Source organism: Marmota flaviventris, chromosome 9, assembly GCF_047511675.1.
Source record: "Marmota flaviventris isolate mMarFla1 chromosome 9, mMarFla1.hap1, whole genome shotgun sequence".
NCBI lineage: Eukaryota > Metazoa > Chordata > Mammalia > Rodentia > Sciuridae > Marmota > Marmota flaviventris.
This window is the reverse complement of record NC_092506.1, coordinates 45,288,161-45,309,575: the sequence shown is the minus strand read 5'-3', so window position 1 is coordinate 45,309,575 and position 21,415 is coordinate 45,288,161. Positions and strand designations below refer to the sequence as shown.

The window sequence follows — 21,415 nt, the reverse complement described above, 5'->3', positions numbered from 1 at the left end:
AACCAGTCTCTCTTCATATATTTATTCTCTTTTCAAAAATGTTTTGGTCTCCTGCTATATCTCAGAAATGTACTAATAGCTGCTTTTAAGTTACAAAATACAAAATAACAATTTATTTCTTGGAGAAAATCTTGGGGATTACCATTAAAAAATGAAATTTTGAGTTCCCATAGACTTTCTTTTTGTTAACAGTCTTTGAACTTTCTCATGGCACACATGTAAGGCTGCCTGTGACATGTGGTACCCTGGCCTCCAAATGGACATAATTGCATTTATAGTTTATAGAGAAAATACAAAGACAAGTCTGAAAGTAGCCTTAAAAGAAAGTGCCCTTTGCTTTGACATAGAAACATCACAAGCAAAATGGACTGTGCAATCAGAGCCATGAGTTTTATGAAAACTACTTTCTTTTCACATCTTTTGTGTTAGAGAATGCCACACCCATGATCATGTAACATTATTATAATTGTGAAATAACATTATTACATTCGTGAATTAACATTACCCAATAAAAGGCACATCTTCAAATATTAAGAAAATCTAAAAATCAAAATAGTAGAGAATACATTAAAAATCAATCACTTAATTTGTAAACCTTGAGAAAATAACAGCCCATTCCAGTTTCTTCAGAGGCTTGTAAGCTTTTTATAAGAGTGGTCAGGAAGTGTAGAACAACAAAATGGAAGACAGGACTTGAAAACAAGGCCAACATTAATTTACAACTTTCTTTTTTTTAATGAGCCAGAAGTATTCTTTTATAATGTTGATGCAAGTCAGCATCTTATTATGAAAGAATACTTCTCGCTCAAAAGTGATAGATTTACAACCTGACTCTTCCTACTAATCTAGCACAATGGTTTCTTTCAGTAATAAGTGCACCATTCATTCAGTGCTAGTAAATTTTAAGCCACCAGAAATCTTTCAGCTATAAGTACTTGATTGTAATTACAAATTTCAGAGTCTGAATATTGAAAAAAAAAATCCAAGAAAAAAAATTTTTTGAGGGAGGGCCTATGGTAGAGAAAATGTTCTAAACCTATTAAACAGAATATCCCACTACCCTTAAATCAATTTCACTGAAGGTGTTTGAGATGGGTGAGAGGAAGTCAATAGGATTTTCTACTACTAGTGTAACATCTATGTGAAGAGTTATGGTGTTACTCCTAATGAAGAAAACACATTTCATGGGATTCCAACTTTAAAATTGAATCCTTGCACTTTCAAAGTTTGAAACTCAATTCAAAATAAGTTTTAAAGGACTTGGTCATATGGTCCCATTAATGAAAGCTAACAATGGTACTCTGTAATACTATAATACCCAAACTCGAAGAATAAAGACTTCATGGGTAAAAAGGAATATATGAAAATGTCTGTGTCTGCTGAAGAGTGAGTAAGGATTCTTTGTAGGACAATTCCCCTTCTACTTCCTTTCCCCCACTGTCCAGTGGCTTAAGCCAGAAAAATTATTGAAGTATTGTCCTACAAGCTTATTTCTGACTGCCTCCAAACCTCCATATTTGGAGTTAAGGACAAATGCTCTGTGATATCCTGTCTCATTTTCTGTTGCTAACTGTCCTTGAGACTTGGCTTCCTTCCAGACAGATCTCAGGTCAGCCTGACTGGAACTGCTTGGACTTGAGGCTTAAGTGATATAATGTCTATAGATATGACTTTAAGAGTGAAAATGAAGAAAGTTCCACAGCCCAATAAAATACCAATAACAGGAAACACCCTTTTCTACCTGGGGGTTAGGGGTTGGGGAGTCGGAATCTCTTCACAGTGCATAGTTTGAAAGAAAAGTGCAATATGGGCAAAAAAGAGAAGGTGATGCTCTTAATACACAACAAATTTAGTTTTTGGTTTTTTGTCATTGATATTTTCTAAGGAATTTAAGCTAAAAATGCAGTCATTAACATCAAGAGGTACAGGGGGACCTTGGGATTCCAAAATATCTTTGTACTGGGGGAGCCTCTCATGTCACTTTCTTGTTTTTAAACACTCTCTCAAATCCAACATTTGAATAAAATAATTTTTTTCTTCAATATAAAAATGAACTTCTTTAGAAAAAAATAAATCAGCACAGTGACCTTGTCTGTTTTGCGCTAAAGCCAACATAACAATAAATCTAAAAAAAAAAAAAAAAAACAAACACAAAAAATAACCCAATAAATCTGAAAGGAAAACTCAGAAAAGAACATTCTTATATTGGCCTAACTTGTATTTTTAACTGGAAAACTTTTATTTGCCTAACCACCTAAATTAATAAGAATGTTCAGTAATGCAATCCATGTATAATGCAGAATACAATATAATTCCTTCTACTTTGTACTTTAAAGTCACAAGGATGACATCCATGTGATAATTATAAAATTTACTCTACATTTTTGAGTTCTCAATCCAAACATATAGATTAGGACAGGTCACTTTATTGCTGGAAACATTCATGGAAGGGCCAGGTTCCTCATAAAGACAATAAGTTTGATTTGGAGTTGGGCAGGCAAGTGCCCTACTCACATCAGCAGAATTATAAGGAGTCAAGAGGCAATCCTTTCTTTCCTTTTAAAGTAGCAAAGGAACAACAGAAGATTGGTTGACTTGTCAGTGGCCCCACATTAGAGTGCATAGCTCATCAGGATCAAGGCTGGCATCTGTGAACAGTTAACTTCATAAGAGCACACTGTGGGCATTACAGATTTCACCCTGGAGTATTTGAAAATACTTTATGCTCAGTTGACAGCCTGTAAGTAACAGTATGCATTCCTTCTCTTGAGTACCCAAGTATAAATCTAAAATGAAGGGGGCTTATTCAGTCTGAAGGCAGAAACTCCTTGCAGCAGTGTTTCCAGAATTTTTCAAAAATAAAGAGCAGCTAACGTCTCTTCAGCTTCTTGGCTTTTCGACGTTTCATTTCTTCTTCTTCACGTCTCATTTCCTCTAAGTCCTCTTGCATACCTAGTCTTAAACTGTTGAAAAACAATTTAAATGGTATTTGTCAATATACATGAGATTACCACTTTAAAAATCAAAAAGTGCAGTTTCACCTGGAAGCTCACATGAACCCTGCTGATGTTCTCAAAAAGCCTCAAGATTTTATTTTTTTTTAACAAACCCAAATTGTAGAAGAAGAAAAAAATCTTACAACAACAAAACGCCTTAATATTTCTATCAAAGTAATAAAATATAAATTTATTTCAAAAGCTTTTTAAAAATAAAGAACAAAGATGATTTACTCAATAACAACATTCAAAAGAACACTTTGTCTGACATTTTATCTAGTTACAGAAGGGGGAAAGAGTTTTAGTTTTGTGGGTTGAGACTGAAGTGAATTATTTACTAATAATAGGTAATAATAATAATTATTAATTAACACTATAAGCAAAGTAATCACAAGTTACCCCTACTGAAAAATTATCATTAGTTTACTATTTGGTAGCCAAACAGGAACCAGGTAGAGGGAATCTAATTTACTGCTACTGGGTCCTCAAAGCCAACAAAGTTAGAAGTTAGCGAGAATGAATCTAATGGAGGAAGAAAAGCACAGCATTTCCCTCACAATATTCGAGGCCTCTAATATTTACTGTATGTTACACATGTGAGGCATGGTAAGCACCTTATACGCATTGTCTTAATCTTCATAATACCTCAATGAGTAAAATAGTGTATTCAAATTTTACAAATGAGAAAACATTTTAAAAGGTTGTGGAAAAGTTTTAGGATATTTTTGCACAAATGTGTAAAGTTTTATGCTTACCTCTTTGCTTCTTCCTTCTGCTGCTCTTTCCAACTACTCTCCATGTAACGTAAGGCATAATCACTTTCATCTTTGTATCTGAAGAAAGTTGTTAAAAAAATTAAAATTTCTTAAAAAATTACATCCTCTCACTTGAAAAAATCAAAACCTTTATAACTAAATCAAACACATTTAGGATCATTCCTCCTTGCTTAGCACTTCTACAATAGGTAGAAGTGAGTTTCTGCTGCAAAAACAAATTAAATGAGCACTTATTATTCTTAGAAAGCAGCTATTCCCAACTCCAATGTTAATGAAGGTACCAATCCAACAATGCTTCCTCAATTCACTCAATTTATATTAAAATCCTGAAAGCACAATATGAAAATTATTTTATATATGTGAATCTCATTTAGTTTCATGACCATCATGAGGTGGCACAGGACTTTAGGACAGAAGAAACTAAAGTAATTTTATTGATGGTTTGACCAAGAGTTGATAGCTAAGTTATTGACAGCACTAAGATTATATTTTTATTTTTTTTTTTAAAGAGAGTCTCCCTATGTTGCTCAGGTCAGCCTCAATTAATGATCTTCCTGCCTCAGTCTTTTAAGTACCAGGGACTACAGGCTTATGTCACTGCACATGGCTCAGATTAGATTTTTAGATCTGATTTTTAATCTAATTCTTCCACTCTAGTAATTTTTTTTTTTAAACTTTTCTCATCTAGGGTTCTAAAGAGGTAGCAAGTACTAATGTAAGGATTGTTCTAGGCTTTATACCCAGCTTCTCAAACTTTAATGTAATTATATATATATGGATGATCTGGAGACCTTATAAAGTAGATTTGGATTCAGTAAGACGGAGGTGAATCCTTAAAGCTCATATTTATAACAAGCTCTCAGGTGTATCAATGTTATTGGTCCCACACTACTGTCCATGGACCACATTGAGTAGTTAAAAAAAAAAAAAATTTAATATTTTGTTTTAGTTGTAGTTGGCTGGACACAATACCTTTATTTTATTTTTATGTGGTGCTGGGGCTTGAACCCAGTGCCCCGCACGTGCTAGGCAAGTGCTCTACCACTGAATCACAATCCCAGCCTCTAGAAGTAAAACTTTTTACACAAAAGAAAAGCAGGTGTCAGATCAGGGTAGATTTCTGACTTCAAAGCCAATTTGTTTTCTTTTTTAAAAAAAGTCTTAGCCATCTTTGTCTACAACCTGAGATATGAAAAATTGTGCTGTATGTGTAATATGAATTGTAATGCATTCTGCGGTCATATATAACAAATTTTTAAAAAAATGAAAAAAAAAATCTTAGCCATTTCTTCATTTCCTTCTTTTTTCTTTTCCCTTTTCTTTCTTGGCATTTTGAAACCCAGGGTGCTTTACCATTAAGCTACATCCCCCCAACCCTTCATTTAATCTTCTCTTGAGATAGGGTCTCACTAAGTTGCTGAGGCTGGCCTGAAGCCTGCTATCTTCCTGCCTCAGTCTACTGAGTCATTGGGATTAAGGCATGCACCACCACACCTGGCTTTAGTTGGGGAAGAGAAATTTAAAGGCTGAGATTAAAGTCCTGTACTTTGGGCTCAGCCCAAAGCCAATCTATTTCTACTACATGTTCCATTTTCCTTAAATATATATAAGATAACAGATTGAAAAGGGTATTTTTTTTTTTTTTTGGTCCTCATGCAAATAACTAAACTATTCTGGATTCTAAAATATTAAGTGCCCAAAGGGTAATTCTATTCAAAATAACTGTCACCCAAGGCTTTCCAATTAAGCATTACACTCAGTGAACCTACTATTTATTTCTCCCTTATAACATGAATTATTAAAAATAAAAAGTATATCACATTTATCTAAATCTTCTTTAGCCTTACTTTTTTCGGTCATAGCCAAAGATTTCTCGAATGTGCTTGGATATTTCTTCCTGAGGTTCTCCTTCATCTTCAATGAAATCATCCATTTCAGAATCATATTCATCATCATCATCTTCCTCCTCATATCCTCGCTGCCTTTTGTAACTAGTAGGGAAAGGAAGTCTTTGAGGACCTAAGAAGAGAAACCACTATTTAAAGGAATATTAAAACTTTAAATATTAAAATATTACCACCCAAGTTCTATGTAATTTGAGATTCTGAGAAATCATTGACAGTATTCTTAAAAACTAGAGCAAACAGGCTGTCCTTCAGCATGGTATCCTGAAGGAATAGAATTTGCTTGTCCCAAGTTTTTTGCCACTATGGATCAAACCCAGGGGTGCTTGACCACTAAGCCCTAACCCCAGCCCTTTTTCTTATTTTTAATTTTGAGATAGGGTCTCGCTAAATTGCTGACGCTGCCCTCAAATTTATCGTTCTCCTGCCTTAACCTCCCGAGTCACTGGGTTTACAGGTATGCACACCATGCCTGACTTATCCCAGATTTTATCAGAAATGTCTAACTATATTTTCTAGCTTAGCAGTGTCCATACGTCTGGGATTTAAAAGATCAGTAAAATACCTAAAGATGAATAAATAAAAGTTACAAACTGTCACAGAATCATTAACTTTTATTTTTGCCAAATAAGATAAAAGGAAGCACCCTTCTATTTTTGTCACCATAATTTCATTAAAAAATTTTAAGTCCTATATGTACCTATAATCTCACAGGGCAGAGGATTTCTTGAATCCAGGAGCTTGAGGCCAGCATGGGCAACAGACCAAGACTCCATAGCAAAAAACAAAAATTCAACAGAGTATAAAAGATTCTCAAAATAATTTTTCAAACTGAGTGACTAAACTGACTACAGGAAAAACTCACTCCATTACCTCTTTTTTTTTTTTTTGTCAAAAGACTCATTAACATCTCTCCTGTCTCCAGATGTAAAAATAAAAAATGTCTCCAGACAATGTGAAATGTCTCCTTGGGGGAAAAGTCACCTGTTGAAAATCAATGACCTAGCTGAATGAGGAAAAAAAATATATATTTTTTTCCTGGTATTAAGGACTGAGTCCAGTAGCACTCTACCACTAAGTTACATCCCCACTCATTTTCATTGGGTCAGGATCTTGCCAATTTGCAGAGGCTGGCCTTGAACTTGTGATCCTTTTGCCTCAGCCTCCAAAATAGCTGGGATTACAAGCATGTGCTACTGTGCCCAGTTGAATTAGAAAATTTAAAGGAATTTCATCATTGTTTTCTTTTTCTCCACAGTGCCTAACAAATGCTTTAAAGTAATGCCTGTTAGCATGAAGCAGCTATAACCTAGTAGCTAACAGATGCAACCAATGATTCTGCACCTTGGGACAGCAGATTCCTAAAGCACCAGTGGTTAAGACTTTGATACTACCCATTATAGGGAGAAGAAACACAAGGACAGTCTAAAATAGCTCCACATAATAGGCTCTTAACAGGGGCTGGGGATGTGGCTCAAGTGGTAGCGCGCTCGCCTGGCATGCGTGCGGCCTGGGTTCGATCCTCAGCACCACATACAAACAAAGATGTTGTGTCCACCGAAAAATAAATAAATAAATATTTAAAAAAAAAAAAAAATAGGCTCTTAACAAACTTTGACTCAATGAACAATGCACCAAAAGGTTTCAAGATTACAATTACCCTTGATCCCCTGAAGACAGGTCTCTTCAGTGTTCATGAAAAGATTAATTTAACCACTGAACCATATAAGGCATGTGCAGCCCCCTATCTCACAAATCATAAAGCAAGTTTACTGTAGCAGTGAACACAGATAAGTCTCTTTCTAAAGACTTTTCCAAATCACAATCATTAAAGGAACAGGGCAGGCAGACAAAACATTAGGATTCCATCACTACCAGAGTACACTAAAGGGCACATGGAAGGATTTGCAAGGTCCTTGATTATATAACACAAAGTACTCTTTCCAATTTCCTGGGGAAATTGAGAGGCAATTTTACCTTGGGCAGATCTGTAGCCAGAGAGAGCAGGTTTCATTCCATTTATCTGTCCATTGCTGGTTCGGCTAATAATATTCTTGGAAGATATTGTTTCTGAGACAACAGTACACTTGGGCTTTAAAGGGGGACCTGGGCTACTAACTGTTCGCCCAGGTCCTAAGCCGCTTACTGGTCTTCCAGGGCCTGAACTACTGATAGTACGTCCAGCTGGAACAGAGCCACTTATGGATCGTTCAAGCCCACTGACCGACCGCCCAGGGGGTCCTGAGCTAGTCACCGGTTGTCGAAGGTCATGTGGACTGCTTGTAGGCCGTCCAGGGCCTCCAGAACTGCCTACGAGTCTCCCAGAACTACCTGAGACACTGATGGGTCGCCCAGGGCCACTTGAACTGGTTGCAGGTCGTCCAGGGCCATTTGTACCAGTGACTGTCCGCCCAGAAGGATTTGAGTCACTGACTAGCTTCTTGGTCCCACTGGCCGAGCGCTCAGGTCCTGAGCTGGAGCTGCCATTCTGGCGTCTAGGCACAGGGCCAGAACTAAGTATGGACCGAGCAGTCCCTGGGCTGGGTCTCCCAGGGGCTGAGTTGGAGTTGCTGCCTGGCTGCCTGGTACCTGGACTCTTAGCCTTATTGTGTTGGGTGACTGTGGGCCCAGGCTTGGAATGGCTAGGATGAAAAGGGGGAAATTTTTTGGCTTTGTGCTCAGTAGCAGATTTCTGAGTCCCACTGGCAGAAGTCTTTGGGACACTTGGTGAATAGGTGCTAGAGTGGGGCTTTCCAGCCCCATTGAAAACAGGTCTGTCATGACCCTCACGAAGTGAGGGTTGGGAACTATAGCCAGATCCTGCCTTGGTCCTCTCTCCTGGCATGGATTTGGATGAAGACACTGATAAGTGTTTCTCATGGGCTGTGCTGGGTTTGGATTTCTTCTCACTATGAGGAAAGGGCATTCCTTTAGAAGAAGGACGCCTGTCCCCAGAACCTTTGCTAAGTTTTGTGCCCACACTTTCCTTCTGAGAGGGTGCCTTTTTGGACACAGTTGGAGGTAGTTTTGCATCTGTCTCAAGTTTCTTTTTCCTATGCTTTCGTTCCAGGAATTCTCGCTCCCTAAGTTCTTCCGCAGTCATAGGCCGCTCTTCTGATTTCTTCACTACCTTGATCTCCACTGGTTCAAACTGCTTTTTCTCAGCCAGCCTCAGTAAATCAGTGAAGTTCATAGGTGGTGGGGCACTTTTAAGGGGGACCTTTGGTTTGCTTTCAACTTTGGGAGGTACTTGCTCTTCTTCATACTCCTGTTCTGACTCTGCTTGATTGTATTCTAAAAATTCATCCTCTTCTTCCATCTCATACTCTTGTTGTACTGCCTGGCTGGTGTGGCTTTCCACTGCCTGCCTCCTCTTTGACTTTTCCTCAATAGGAATCCCATTGTAACCATGGAAATTATCCTTTGTCCTCTTGGCCATAGCTCTTGCTTTCTTGTCATGTTTGAGCTCAATTCGTTTTTTCACTAGTTCTTCTTTTCTCCTTTTCTCTTCTAAGGCTAAAAAGGACAAAACAAGAACATATTATTTCAAGGTCTCAAGACATCAGTGTGCTCATCTGAAATCAGTAGTTGGCCAAAACAATGTTCAAGTTATAAATTGAAGATATCTAGGAATCAAATGTGGAAGTCATTTGAAAAGCAGCAATTGAGTCATCTTTACATAATGAGTAGGTAACATATGGGTTTTTCAATATGACTCAGTAAGTGGGAAATTTGGTTTTCTGCTTTAAATACAGAAAACAGGGCCAGACACATGGCACACACTTAAAATCTCAGTGACTTCCAGAAACTCCCAGAGACTCAGGAGGCCAAGGCAGGAAGATTTCAAGTTCAAGGACAGCCTTGGCAATTTAGCAAGACCACTTTCAAAATAAAAAAATAAAATAAAAAGGGCTGGAGATGTAGTTCATTGGTATAGCACCTCTGGTTCAATCCCCAGTACTGCAATAAATACATATATACAAGAAAATGGTTCGTACCAAATAATATACCAAGTTAGGGGAACAACTGGTACCCACTTATTAATTATAAATCAATAGATACTTATTCAATCTTTTCTTTGTCATTTAAACTACTACTTGAGTTTCATAGTTTTAAAAAGTCCATATTTAAATTTTTTAGATAACACTCTTTTTGAAAATATAACATCCTTATTAATTTAATAAAATACAAAACAAGTAGAAACAGTTTTAGAACCAAGGTTAAATAAGTTAAAGAATGAAGAACTTATTAGGGATTCACTATGGCCAATTAGAAGACATGATCACTAATCCTCAAAAGTTCCTTTTTTTTTTTTTTAAAGAGACAAGGTCTCACAATGTTGTCCAAGCTGGTCCCAAACTTCCTGGTTCTAGCTATCTCTCCCTCAGCTTCCCAAATAGGTGGGACTCCAGGGCATGCTACTGCACCTGGCTCCAAAAAGCTTTTAAGTAGCAGTAAAAGAAAATTTACAAGTTACCAACATATGAACAAAAGGAAAGCTATAAATAAATTTAATACATACAAACATCCACCCCAAATCCACTACTCTGCTGTTTTTATGAACATCCAGTGTTGCAAATAATATATGAAAGTAGAAGACCTTAATATTAAGACACTTGCCTTTTTGTCTAAGTTCCTCTTCTTTCCTTCTAAGAAAAGCTTGTACAGCTGCTGATTGGACACCTTTAACTTTTGGGTCTTTCTTGGGAGGTCCCACTGCTAAACTATATCTTTTCTAAACATAAGAACAGAGAGTAAAAGTTATAAACAATGCAACTTTAATAGTATAATGTCTAGGGATTGGGGTATAGCTCAGTGGTAGAGCACTTGCCTCCCATGTACCAGGCACTTGGTTCAATCCCCAGAACCTCAAGAACAAATAAACAAAAGCTTTCCTTCAGAGGTAAGCATTCCAAAGTCTAACTTTTCAAACAAACAAAAAAAAAAATTACTACTTTACTGTCTCTCCTGACTTTGCTATTCCAGATGATTTTCTAGTAGGGAGTTATAGCTATGTAGGCTATTTTGCTTAGAACATTGAAAACACTGACTTTTTTATTTGACTATAGGCAAAAGCCAGAGATAAAAACCATAAATAAAAAACATTTCAAAGAATTTTAGGGGGACTAGAGTGTAGCTCAGTGGTAGAGCACTTGACTAGCATGTGTAAGGGCCCGGGTTCAATACCCCTGCACAAGAAAAGAAAGGAAGAAATAAATCTAAACAGAGAAGGACCTGATTCTTTATAACCTTTAACTATAGTGCTACCTCCATTATCTTACTATACAAACTCAGGACAGGAGACCAGTTCCATCCTAACCCAAGAAAGTGCTAATATTATCCTGGCACAGATGGTATTTCTCTAGACTTTAGTTTTTATGTAACTGCATAAAGAAATGACTAAAAGTAGAATATTAATTTGAATTATGAAAGGAAAAATTTTCATTTTATAAGCATTATTACAAAAGTACTATAAACACAGAACTAATAATTCAGACCAGGGATGAGTCATCTTTAGGACCATTCCACATTATAATCATGGGCCAGGAAATAAGTTTGTTTGTTTTTACAGTGCTGGGGGTGGAACCCAGGGCCTCTCATATGTTAGACAAGCACTCTACTACTTGGATATACTTCCAGCACTTGGATTAAGAATTTAAAGTACCTTCCTTTTGTCTTGTTAGGCAGATGCCAGTTCAAGTATCTCCTGAACCTATTGCTATGGTAGTAGAAAAAGAAACATTAATCTCCTAGAACAAAGTGAGCAATTTATAAACCAAAAAAGTATTTCCACAATGTGTATGAAATTGTTAGAGGAAAGCCAAAGGATCTGTGCTTACTATAAAGGCTGCCAAATACAAAGTATCTTGAAACAGGCTGAAGTTGCAACTAAATTAGTCTACCAACAAAGCTACTGGTCAAGGAGGCGCAGGCCCTAATCCAACCTGAAAATCCTGCATGATAGCAATGCTGAGAACTGACACATCCCTGACAGAAATCCCAAAACAGCACCCCAATGTTTTCCCCAGTCACCTTGGCTGAGACATAATAAGTTCCTTTACTAAGATCCTATTTTTGTAAATTGAATTGTAGACTCTTTCTTTCCCAACATTTAAAAGAAGGAAAAAAGAGGGAAAGGAAGACTAAAGAGAAAGATGAGTAATAATGCTAATCTAACTAGATAATATAAAATTGCCCTACTTTACGAAAAGAGAACCTCAAACCCAGGCCCTGTCCACAAGCAGCTAACATTTTCATTATGGAAATGCTACCACAAACGAGATGCCTGATTTAAACTGATTTAAGACAGAAAGTCACTCATTAACTCCACTCCAACCTATCAGGAAGGTTTGGAAGAAGAGGATAATTTGATTTTTGTTGCCAAAACTTAAGATTTTCCTGTTCTTGTCCAATTTATATATATCATAGATTCACCTGCCAAATCCATACTAGGATTTCCCCAGAAAAATGTGAACACATAACTGATGCTACATATTTAAAATAGGGCTGGTTTGTTGTCTATGTATCATAGCACTGAGCACAACTTAACATGATTCTGAGAAAGACATCATTTGCCCTAATTTGGGAATGCCGAGAGACAGAAACTTAAGAAATGACTAGCAGAAAAGCTGTTCTTGATTGAATACTGATACCCAAAGGCGGGGAGGTATGAGATATAGTTTAATGCAATTTAACCAAAATACATTCATAATTTTTGCCTTTTAGTATACTACCTATATTATTATTGACTAATTTTAAAAAACAATATAGACCTAATACCACAACCTATTATATTGCTGAGCTTTACCTCAGCAATAATACTCATGAAATGGCTGGTTAGAAAAGCTACTTATATTTTTCCAATTCATATCAAAATATATAACTATTAAAATAAAAGTATTTGTGTATCACCTAAAATCATAGTACAATCAAATCTATATGCAGAAGAACAAGGAAAGGGGTATTCAAGAATTCAGCTTTGGGCTGGCACAGTGGTACTAAACTGCTTTGATAAAGTTTAATTTTATTTACTGATGTAATCTTATTTACATGAACTGAGTCATAATGAATAGTTTCCTATATTCTCTGAAACTTGAAAATGCATTCAAAGGATACCTAGAAATAGTTTAGGTCACAACCTATAAATCTTCAGGTGGCCAGGGAGAACTGGGTCACCACTGATCATCTCTATTTTAAAACATCTTCGAGATATAATTCACGTACTATAAAAACTAACAATTTAACACATACAATTAATGACTTTTCTTATATTCACAGAATTGTACAACTATCACTACTGACTCCAGAACATTTTCATCATTTTGAAAAGAAACCCATAAAAAGCAGTCACTCCTCCTTCCTCTCTCCTTGTCAACCCCTGGCCACCACACAAATGTACTCTCTCTATGGATTGTCCCATTCTAGATTTTCATATAAATGAAATTGGACATTATGTGACTATGATAGTTAATTTTGTTAACTTGACTGGACTATAGAAATCAGTTACTTAATGTAGGTGGTCTCATCCAATCAGTTGAAGGCCTTAAGAGTAGGTCTCTAAGGTTTATCTGAACTGAAAAGGATGAATTATACTTTAAGACTACAGTAACTCCTGCCTCATTTTCCAGCCTGCTGGCTTTTTCTACAAATTCTGGGCTTGCCAGCCTCCATAATCAATTCCCTAAAATAAATCCTACTGGTTCTGTTTCTCTGGAGAACACTGACTGATAACAGTAGCCTTTTGTATTTAGCTTCTTTTATTTGGCATAATGTCTTCAAGGTTCATGTTGTTGCATCTATCAATATTTCACATCTTTAAGGGATGAATAATATTCCATTTTATAGATATTCAACATATTACTTGTCCACTCATCAGTTGGACATTTGGATTGGCTCTACTATTATGAATAATGCTGCTGGTGAACATTTGTGTAGGTTTATGTGAATATGTGTTTAAATTTATCTTGGGTATATGACCACAGATCTTAATATTGAGCTGGAAAGAGCTTTTGAAGGAAGGTTACACTCAAAAGATTTATGGAATACTTTATAAGATAGCTTCCCACAGGGGTAGATGAGAAGAGAACGATTTCTTTTCTTTTTTTCCTCCCTCTCTCTCTCCTCCCTTTCTTTGGTACTGGGGGTTGAATTCAGGAGTACTTTACCACTGAGCTATTTTCCCAGCCCTTTCTATTTTTTATTTTGAGACAGGGTCTCACTAAATTGTAGAGGCTGGATTTGTACTTGTGATCCTCCTGCCTCAGCATCCCAAATCACTGGGATTACAGGTGTGTGCCACTGTGCCTAATAAGAATGATGTTTAAAAAAAAAAAAAAAAAAAATCTTAGGCTGAGAGTATATTATATTCTGTTTAATAAGGGAGAAGAACTATTTGGCACTTTACCCTGCATCAGATAGTCATATGTAGCTCTAGCAGCAGTACATCAAGATGTGCCCATCAATTCTGAATCTGATTCAAGGCAAAAGGCTGCTTCATTGTCTGAGCTTCAGGAAAAGCAGCTGGACAGAGTTTCTTTTATTCTAAGCATATCTATTCTATTACACTGCAAGCCAACTCTGTCACTCTGCTGAACCCAATGAATAATCCACAATAGTGGCACTTCTGCCATTTAAATATAGAATCAGAGATTTTGCCAAAATTTGTAATCCTAAAGCCAAACTAGAAAATATTATGCCACTTTAAAAAAAATCATATGTGTTTATATAGAAACTATACTGTTAGGTCAGGTTATGAAAATAAGGAGCACTCAGTTGGGCATGGTGGTGCATGCCTGTAATTCCAGTGGCGTGGGAAGCTAAGGCAGGAGCATCACAAGTTCAAAGCCAGTCTCATCAACTTAGCAAGGCCCTACACAACTTTGTGAGACCCTGTCAAAAAATAAATAAAAAGAAGGGCTGGAAATGTGTCTCAGTGGTTAAGAGCCCCTGGGTTCAATCCCAGGTACCAAAAAGAGAGAGGAGAAAAGAAAAGAAGGAGCTTTCAGTCTAGAAATATGTAGTTATAGAATGTGTTATATTGGAACCAGTAATCAATCCCCTCTTGAAAGCTGTACTTTACCAGGAGATAATATAGTGTTATAAGTAGAAAATAAAAATTTTGTGATGATTTTACATAAATTAGAGTGTTACTGGTTAGAAGTAGGAGTGTGAAATATTCAAAGAATATATCCTTAACTTTAATAAACACCACACAATTTCAAACATCTTCTCAAAACATCACAACCAGGGAACAAATATAAGAAAACAATTGTTTTCATTACACTAGCTTAGCCAGATGACTAAAAAGGGTAAAATGAAAACACCCCCCCAATACATACTATTCCCAATTGCTATGGGGTTATATGTAAAATTTACTGTAATTGGGTTTACAAAACATATATGATTATAAAATGTAATAATATCAAGTAGATACTTCGGAGTTTCTAGTCCAACTCTGTTAGAAATGGTCCAAAAAAGATAAATGAGAAGCTGGGGTATGGCCCAGCACATGCAAGGCCCTCGGTTTAATCCTCAGCACATAAACAAACAAAATAAAGGTACTGGGCCCAACTACAACTAAGCTGGGCATAGTGACACATGCCTGAAATCCCAACAGCTCAAGAGGCTGAGGCAGGAGGATCAAGAGTTCAAAGCCAGCCTCAGAAAAAGTGAGGCACTAAGCAACTCAAGTGAGACCCAGTATCTAACTAAAATACAAAATAGAGCTGGGGATGTAACTCAATGGTTGAGTGCCCCTGAGTTCAATCCCTGGTTCCCCCCACTCCAAAAAAAAAAAAAAAAAGATAAACTATATTTACAAGCAATTACACAGTTTGTAACAGGTCTCCTGACTAAGGTCCAAATTGTTCTCATTATAACATGCTTCACTTCTCATTAACTCCAACACTTTCATCTTAACTCTAACCTCAGTCTTAAGTGACATTCCTTAATTTCCTCTGGCCTCTTGAATTTCATTACCTCAGACAGGTCTACAACTGAACTTTTATCTTATCTTCCTTCACTATCAGACTCACTTCTATTTATCAAGATGGCACTGATAACAAGGCCAAAAAGGCCATAAGTACTCCTCTATCCACCAGTTTTGTGGTGCTAAGGATTGAAACCAGGGCCTTGTGCATGTGAGGCAAGCACTCTACCAACTGAGTTATATCCCCAGCCCTATCCACCAGTTTTTAAATGGTGTTAGTTTGGCATTTAAATGTCTCTCCCCTCAGACTTTACTATACACTAAGAATGTCATTTTTTAAAAAACCACGGGTGCTGGGCATGGTGATGCATACCTGCCTCAAGAGGCTGAGGTAGGAAGATCACGAGTGTGAGGCCAGCCTTGGCAACTTAGTGAGATCCTGTCTCAAAATAAAAAAGGACAGGGGATGTAGCTCATTGGGAGAGCACCTGTGGGTTCAACCCCCAGTATCAAAACAATAAAACAAAACAAAACACTAAGAGTTATTGTCAAAAGCAATATTAGATAAGAGTTGAGACAGGGAGCTGGATGAGTTCAGGCTATATAGATGTCAATCTTTCTTACCACCAATACACTTCTTTTCATTCAACTCAAGGTCATGATTAAGAGCAAGAACTCTGGAGCCAGACTGCCTGGATTAGACTCTCTGCTTGTCATAAAAGACCTATCAACTATTAGCTCTGTGACCTTGTGCAAGTTCCTTCACCTCTCTGGGCCTCAGTTATCTTCTCAGTAAAACAACCTCCTTTATATGGTTATTATGGTGATTAAGTTAATACATAAAATGCTTAGAACAATGCCTGGCACAAAGTAAATACTATAAATATTATTATTACTACTATTCAGAGATAGATTCTCTAGGTTGTGACAAGGGAAGACAGGTAACAATCCTTATGGGGATAATGTGGACAGTAGTTTTTAAGAGAATTTCTCCTAAAACACTGGTTGAGAAGTGTGGTTCAAAGTTAGAGACCCAAAACTGCCCCAGGTAGTGGACAAGTCATATTCAGATCCAGGAAGGGAGTCATCTAGTTATAATCCATTATAGATCAAATGTTACCCACTGGAAAGTTTCCTGCAGAGACTTTTTTGTTGGCCCATACTGTTCTTTAAAAGGAAACCCTACTATAAAAAATCATAAGCTGGGTACAGTGGCACATACCTGTAATCCCAGCAGCTCAGGAGGCTGAGACAGGAGGATAGCCAGTTCAAAGCTAGCCTCAGCAAAAGCAAGAGACTGGGCAACTCAGTGAGAACCTGTCTCTAAATAGAATACAAAATAGGTCTGGGGATGTGGCTTAGTGGGTGAGTGCCCATGGGTTCAATCCCCGATTCCCCCTACCCCTTGCAAGAAAAAAAAAATCAAAGACTTTCTTTTGAATACATAGAGCTTGGAGCCCATTATTTTTATATCCACTACTTCAAGAAGTTACATCAAGGCTGGAGTTAGCAAGCACTTGCCTAGCATACACAAGGCCTGGTTTGATCCCCAGAGTTATAGGAGCTGCAGTGGGGGAGGGGGGAGGGGGGAGGTGGAGGTGTTACATGAAGAATCTATCTGGCCCCTAAAAATATCTGAATCTGTCAGCTCAGTTAAAAGTCCCTGAACTCCATTTCTAGTACATGGTTCTTGTACTGGAGGGACAAAACTGGACCCCCAAATTCTCATAAATCTGGTATCACATGAAGACTTGCTCTTCAGCTTTTGGTTTGGGGTGGGGTGCACACCAGATTTTCCATGAGAAGGACCATATAACTTGTCTCATGTATTATAATGAAACTTACAAGAATCCATATTCTAAGCTGTACTATTCTATCATAATGAGACAACTACATTTTGCTATTGAAACCCAGAGAAAAATCAAGTGTAAGGATACCAAAAGTATCTTTTCTCCTTTAAATAAACACAGAGCCAGTGACAATGACTAGTTACATCACCTTGATCAGCTGTTATTTTGTATTCAGTTTCCACTGGGAAATGACATCGATACATGATGCAATTTTACCTATATTATTAATGTAAGTATTTCTCTTAAAAGAAATGAGGGACTAGGGATGTAGCTCACTGGTAGAGAGCTTGCGTAGTATACACGAGGCACTGCCAAAAAAAAAAAAAAAAAAAAATTAAAAAGGAAGGAAGGAAATGATTCAGGAAATATTAGTACAAGTTGAGCATCCCTAAACTGAAAATCCAAAATGCTTCAAGATTTCTAAGCACTGACATAACACCATACATATAAAATTCTACCCCTGACTTCATGTGAAAGGCTGAAGTCAAAACACAGGCATACTAAAAGTATGTATAAAAATACGAGTCCAAAGTTGATGTATAGTTGATTTAGATTTTAGTCTAATCACTGCTAGTCATCAGACTTCCTATCTGTAGCAAAGATCTGACCTAAGAATCCTGAAAACTAAAATAAATGCCAACTCTAATAGGATCCACATAGAAGATGAGGGAAGAAGATGGCTAAAAGGAGGAAAAGGACTAAACACTAGAATGGGATGTAGGCCTGTTGTCAGTTACTACAAAGCATCTGTGGTTCTCAGACCATTAGTCAATTAAATTTAGGTCAAGCAGGTTATATGTATGCCACAGAGGTGTTGTGTGTGCATCTATCTTAAAATGCTTCTTGACTTGGATGGTATTTTATTTATAAGGTTACTTATTTTACAATAATTTGTTACACTGTATAATCTGTTATATTTTTTTAAAGCAGGGAGTGTAAAGACTTCTGTCATCAATTTTTCTTTATTTCTTTAGAGCTATATGGGGGGCTAGGGGTAGAGCTCAGTGATAGAGCACTTGCCTAGTATATGAGACCCTGGTTTGATCTCCAGCACTTCAACAACAGTATGTGTGGGGTGTGTGTGTGTATACATATATGCATATATATGCACACATATATAGTATACAATATATATCCATACAATGTATATAAAACATATACACACATACATACAAAAAATTATAAACATAAATATAGATTTTGTTAATATATATTAAATATGAGGGATATATGGCATGGACACATGGCAATATCTTAATATTCTGTATGTTTGCAGGTGCCCAAATTATTTTGAGCTGATAAAGAAAGTAAAAGCAAACAGATGAATGAAGTTAAAACAAAATCATGGATTAGCCAGGTGCAGCGGCACATGCCTGTAATCCCAGCTACTTGTAGGCTGAGGCAGGAGGACTGCAAATTTGAGGCCAGACTCAGCAACTTATTAAGACCCTGCCTTGAAATTAAAAAAAATAATAATAAAAACAAAAGATGTAGCTTAGTGGTAGGACACCCATGGGTTCAATCCCCAGCACAGGGCACAGCAGGGTGGGGGGCAGAGGGAGATGGATTAAATTTAATTTGTTCTGTTAGTTTCTTTTTTGTGACTTTCATTTCATATAAAAGGACAGGGATTTTAATGCTAACAAAATCAAACTTCTAGGTTAACTAATTTGGGGGGAGGACAAAATAGGAGTATGATTCATAAAATATACAACTGCTACTCATCTATTAAAATTTAAATTACTTCAACAGTTTATCCTTTTTCACTTTGTGATTGCAATTATAGATGGATTACTATACACATATACCCATATACACAAACACCACACATATATATCCTCAAATGTACACATATTTTGAAATTTTCTGCTCTAGAATTATTTACCTGCTTTTTTCCCAGCAGCCATTGGCTTTTAAAATAAGAAATGACTAACTTGATTCTTGGTTCTTACACAGAACACTCCTAAAGCTAGTATTATCAATCTTTGACCTCAATTGAAATTCTGAAGGATCTAGAATAATGGACCAAATTATGCAAAGAAGAATAGTTACCAGACCCAAAACTGATTTGTCTAGAAAATTTACATGCACATATAGCAATTCTGTTGTTCAAGGTTAGATCCCATAACTTCAACATGCTGGTTTATGGTTCACATCTTAGGGGACTGATTACTCTTGAGTACTTGGGATGGGGAATGACTAAGAAAAAAATATAATTCATACGTATAATATGTGATATTATACATGTATACATATATTGTACATATGTGTATGATATTACATGTTATATATGTATTATAATATCACAATATATATTATACGGGCTCTTTATTCATTATTTTGTTATTTCAGATCAATATTTTCGAAAGGGTAAAAGAAAACGGCCAGATTCAACAAGACAAGTGGCTGAAGATTTAAAAAAATTCATTATGTTTTATAAATCTAGGAAATACATATTACATAGTAAGAGGTTAATTAATTCCAGTTGAACTGACTTTGAAAGTAATGATTTAAGTTCCACACCTCACTGCTCAAACCGCAGGTATCACAATGCAATTTATCGGTTTACAGCTGTGCTGCGGGTACCATCTGAAGATCCAGAAATGATTAGTTTATGCAAAACAGCTACAACCCCACAAACTAGGCACTCTACCAATTTAGTCTTTGGCTTTTCCACTTTAACCGGTCTGCGAATTTCAGTGAATTGGCAAACATGTACTAAGTAAATGGGAACTAGATTTCAAACAAAGACTGAGTGTGGGAGGGCACAGGTAAACGGAAGCTTAAACTATCTCGCCTTTCTGTTGGCCCAGATTTCGCGGAATCTGCTCAAGCTCTCTTCCAAAACATAGAAGGTAATACTACCCCCGCTTAGCAAGCGATAAGTGGGCGGGGTTCAGTGGTGGGGGCCACGAATGAATAAACTCCGTTCAAGAAAACATTAAATGTTTAACCCGAAGATCGTCGAGAAGTCAGTCAAAAGGCTAGCAAGCCAACACCCTAAAGCCCCTTAAGTCCCTTACATACATTCTTCCTCCTCAACCTTTGCTCTTAAAAGTTATGCCGAAGCCTGAAACTACTATCGCTAGATTCCACTAAGCGCCAGGCGTGCATCACTCCCAGGCTTTACAGCAACTCCAAAGCACACAAACTGCAAAGTCCTTGTTGCAGGGGTAACTAACCTGGCGAAACCCCATCACGGGGAGGCTTTCTCCGCATCCCAAGCTTCTCTTTACCCCGAAAAAAGGAAGTAAGACATTCAGGTCTTTCCTCTCCCGGGCAGAGAGACAGCTGCCTGAAGTTCCACGGGCCACCATTCCGAACTTGAAGACTAGGGTCTCCTACATAGCACCCCGCCTGCTACTTACCGGCACATTGTTGACACCTTGTCCTTTGGAAGCTATCAAGAGAATTTCTCTGAAGTCCATGTTTGGCCGAGGAGCAGAGACCGGGCCAAGCACTCGGAAAGGGGCGAAAGCACGCCTTCCCGAGGCAGCCGCTACACCGAGGGCTCTGCCTCGGCAACCCCTTTCCCACCCCTCCCCAACGCACCCACTTCCGGCGCCTTCCAATGCCGTCTGCCCTCCCCCTTCGCTCCAGCGGCCTATATCCTCTGAACGGCCTCAGAGCTCGCGAGTCTGGCGTAACTTCCGCTTTCAGGATGAGACACGTAGGAACGTGATACGTGGCTGCTGGGGTGGGCTCAAAGGGGAGGGATTAAACCCGTAGCCGACCAAAGAGATGCGGCCTGGGTGTGGCTAAAGGAGAGAATGCTTCCCTGGCGGCCGGGACGAGCGGCCTGGTAATGTTGTGCTTTGTGGGTTCCGGTAGTGGAAGCGAGGGGGTGGGGTGTTTCTTGCCAGGCCTGGGCGCTCCGGTCCGAAACCGTGGCGTTTGGACAGTAGAGCCGATAGGTCTCGAGACAGGGATTTCAGTTACCTGTTAATGGGTGCTTGCAAAG

At 37.7% G+C, this 21,415-nt stretch overlaps 1 protein-coding gene across 1 annotated transcript; it reads right to left on the bottom strand.

Moving 5' to 3' along the window:
• Positions 1–6: 6 nt before the first annotated feature.
• On the bottom strand, positions 7–20,977 carry Spty2d1 (SPT2 chromatin protein domain containing 1). Its single transcript, XM_027942362.3, has 6 exons — positions 20,823–20,977; positions 10,297–10,411; positions 7,654–9,192; positions 5,620–5,791; positions 3,752–3,829; positions 7–2,963 (listed from the first exon to the last, which is right to left on the bottom strand). The coding sequence occupies exons 1-6, from the start codon at positions 20,880–20,882 to the stop codon at positions 2,870–2,872; spliced, it is 2,058 nt and encodes a 685-aa protein (XP_027798163.1). The 5' UTR covers positions 20,883–20,977; the 3' UTR covers positions 7–2,869.
• Between the last annotated feature and the right edge of the window lie 438 nt (positions 20,978–21,415).

Bases quoted from the DNA above. Each gene is read 5' to 3' on its own strand.
- Spty2d1 (XM_027942362.3), bottom strand. From the start codon at position 20,882: ATGGACTTCAGAGAAATTCTCTTGATAGCTTCCAAAGGACAAGGTGTC. The intron at 10,412-20,822 runs GTAAGTAGCAGG...TCTTATGTTTAG, and splicing joins AAGGTGTCAACAATGTGCCG to AAAAGATATAGTTTAGCAGT. The intron at 3,830-5,619 runs GTAAGGCTAAAG...AACTTTCTTCAG, and splicing joins TTTGGCTATGACCGAAAAAA to ATACAAAGATGAAAGTGATT.